The sequence below is a fragment of the Exserohilum turcica genome, assembly GCF_000359705.1.
Source record: "Exserohilum turcica Et28A unplaced genomic scaffold SETTUscaffold_18, whole genome shotgun sequence".
Classification (NCBI taxonomy): domain Eukaryota; kingdom Fungi; phylum Ascomycota; class Dothideomycetes; order Pleosporales; family Pleosporaceae; genus Exserohilum; species Exserohilum turcicum.
Window position 1 is genome coordinate 380136 of NW_007360003.1, and position 3334 is coordinate 383469.

At 45.4% G+C, this 3334-nt stretch overlaps 2 protein-coding genes across 2 annotated transcripts; both read right to left on the bottom strand.

Moving 5' to 3' along the window:
* Positions 1–102: 102 nt before the first annotated feature.
* SETTUDRAFT_109156 (uncharacterized protein) lies at positions 103–459 on the bottom strand (the record flags this gene model as incomplete). Its single annotated transcript, XM_008026439.1, has 1 exon — positions 103–459. One exon carries the CDS (start codon positions 457–459, stop codon positions 103–105), a length of 357 nt encoding a protein of 118 aa, XP_008024630.1.
* A 104-nt stretch (positions 460–563) lies between these two features.
* On the bottom strand, positions 564–1917 carry SETTUDRAFT_39210 (uncharacterized protein; the record flags this gene model as incomplete). The annotated part of the gene is given in 4 exon segments (XM_008026360.1): positions 564–619; positions 639–712; positions 799–1524; positions 1577–1917. The coding sequence occupies 4 exon segments, from the start codon at positions 1915–1917 to the stop codon at positions 564–566; spliced, it is 1197 nt and encodes a 398-aa protein (XP_008024551.1).
* Positions 1918–3334: the final 1417 nt, after the last annotated feature.

Here is a 3334-nt window from a genome sequence, read left to right on the forward strand (position 1 = left end):
ATGATGTGCTACTACTAAGACTACATGTATAATTTGCTCATGTAAGATGAAGCGACTTTTCTATGTTTGTTATAGGCGTTTAAAATAGTAGGAAATGTTCTTTTAAGGAAGGGCAATGCCATGTGCTGTATTGAAATGGTCCCGCAAGCTCTTTTTGCTGTACTGCTGACTTTTACACGAGTAATGAGGGCATCCTCTAACACCCTTATCAAACTGGCTATTAATATGCTCTTCGATGTGCTCGAAATAGTGGCCCGCATTTTCCATCTGGACAAAATTGCCCTCTGCTATGCAGTATGGACACCGACGAGGCGCTGCAAGAATACCCTCAGAGGTTATAGGACCATAGATGATGTTTGGACTTCTCGTGTGCTGTTTGCAGTGTTTGTCCCAGTCTAAATCACTGGAAATCCAAATTCCACACTCAATGCAGAATCTGGCCCGTGTCGGTATTGTCATATGGGTATAGACGCCATGTTCGGTAGCAAGGTGTCCGTGGATATCATTTGACGTTTTAGCAATGAATTCGCAAGAACCCCACTGGCAGTGAACAGCATTAGCAGTTACATGATTTCCCATGTGACTCGCCGCCCCTTCTGCATCATGAAAGGAATCGAAGCTGCAAGATAGCCACATACATTTCCACTCCTTCGCCCGAAGGGATGTATTGAGCTGTGTTTCCATAATGTGGTTCTTGCTCCTTTGTGAGCACCTAAGAAGGTGTGTTTTCATAGGAATCCTAGTTGCAATGAGCATTAGTGTACTATATGTAGTAATCAGTGTTCAGACGAAGCTTACCGTTTCAGCTGGGCTCCACACCATGGACAGCTTCCAGAGGCATCAGGGAAAGCATCCACATAGAATGGCTCATGCGCAACTGACTCGGCTGCCTTGGCAAAAGCGTAAAGTATATCAGGAAGGGTATGATATACGGCATATGACCCGAAGAGATAAGATATGATTGTTGAGCGTGTGAGGTCATACCTGAGTTGAACATCTACCATGTGTGGTAGCGGATAGGGTGGTTGAAGACTCGCAGTTGTATGGAATGTCTTTTTTTCTGGAGGGATCGTTGGTTCAAAAGCGAGTATCGTGGAGATACATCTTCCTTGTCCACGCCCCATCAGAAGCGTCTCTGCATTCATATGATCAGTTGCGGCTTTCCGTCGCCGTTCCCGCTGATTCGCATTCCTCACATCCCGGAGCATAGTCGAAAAAGTGGCTTCATGTCCAGCCCGATCAAATTGCTCCTGCATCATAATGTAGAGAGCAGAAGGTTTCATAATACATGATGACATCACTCTCGACCTGTTACCAGTCCTTCGAAGTACTGGGAGATGTAATGAGCCAAGCTTATAGGGGAGGGGTAGCCATCCAGATTGTTGGCAGTGACTGGACAGCGCTGCGATATCGCTGTCACAAGTAATGCCATCAACAACGCCATCCGCGATAGCCATTGAGAGAAATAGAGTAACAGGGCACAAATGACGGTTCGTAGGCTCATCAATGAGAATCATTCTTTTCCTACTTCCCAGATTAGCTGTATCTCAGAATCAAAGGCTTGCTTCAATGTCACCTTTTCCGCTTTTGCGTAGCCAACGCATCCCGATCCTCAAGACGAATAGTGAGCAAAACTCGAGGGGCATTTTCAAACCAGGTGAGAAAGATCTCCGTATCGCTGTAGTACAGCCCTTCTTTCAAAGCAACATTAGGATGCAGCCCTATGTAGAATATCAATAGGATGCTAAAGGCTACCTGGAGGCGATACCGTGGGTGATCGTAGCTGTAAGGATCGCGAGCCCATATAAATGAGAATAAATCGTGTAAGCTAGCTTCAAGCAATTGTGGTTTTAGTAGCTGAAACTCATAGGCACATTGCGGTGCTGCAAGATAGTTGCGAAGAGGAGTAGTGCACATTGTATGAAGAAAAAGGGTCAATAGTCTACTTGCACCCTTCAAAGGCGCATATAATTATGTATTGCGCGATATGCGTGCTGCCTACATATTCCAGGTCCAAGAAACGCGATTCGGACTCACGGAGCCTGCGCCACAACTGCTATTAAAAGTTCACCTATATATGTAACTCAGCGGCTCCGATAACGGTTTTGCTACCGTCAGGTTCCGAAATGAAGCGATACTGCACTTGCTATTGCAGTGGTTGGTCTAGTGGTTGGCATCTAGCATGTAGGTGTCTAGTATGCTTACAGGTATAATTTTTTCTACATTTGCAGGTTACAGTCGAGCTGGATGTGTTAGTAGTGGTGTAACGTCCGTCCCTGAGTGCTGGGACAAATGAGGGGTACATTCACTTTCAACACGTCGCTTCCTTCGCATAACCTAATGATCGTTGCAAGTATATATTGACGATATAGTTACTAACGTCCGTCCCTATGGGTCGAACATCCCTCCGCAACGAACCACTAACATTGTTTAAGTACCTCACGCCTAAGCCACAGAGATTCTTAGATTATTAATATACTCTTTAGATCTACCTTTAGCTAGTGCTTAACTGACTTGATCCATGGCCGCAAGTATGTTACTATACCAGCAAAAGGGTAGTAACAAGTAGCCTTGACGTAACCAAAGCGCGTCCTATCGCTCTGACGACATGTGGCAGAGGACGAGCGGAGCTTGCTCTAAAAATAGCAAGCGCACGATGTAGCTTTAAATGGTACTTTAATATTATACCTATCTTAGCAAGTTATGAAAGTGCTCAAAAAATTGCATCACGATACAGACTATTAGATAGGACTATGTTTGTGTAGTATCCCGCTCAACTCGCAAGTGCGCAGTAAGAGTGGGCAAGTGGGCTCTAGGTAGCGAAACGTAGTTCCGAAGCCTTTCCGAGCCTACGCCGCCCGCAATATGGCAGCGCTTAGCTATACCCACTCTCTCAGCCTCGTGTAGCTAAAGATGGATTGCAGCACTGCTCTCAGCCCAACAGTGGTCTCGCTGCTTCGATAGCCTACAACCGCGCAAGGCACGATCGACTAGTTTACTTCGTCTCTGTCGCAGACCTCACGTTATGGATGGCCTCTTACTAATAACATTATCTTGTATTGTCTGCCTTCTCACACCTTTTATAAGCTGCAGCAATGCGACGTCGGCCCTTTTGCACCCTTGAAGAGCGCGTATCGCACACAAGTCGAGCGGCTCAACTAAGGAGGCGTAGACATTGTCGGCAAAGAGCATTTTACTTATCTCTACAGCACTACAAGAGATCACGCGCTAACTAAAAGGAACATTAGGGTTAGGTAGTTATAAGCAGTTATTTATGTATAAAGTATTGTGTATTGTGTTGTATATAATGCTAAGAGCAAGTTTGAATACAGCA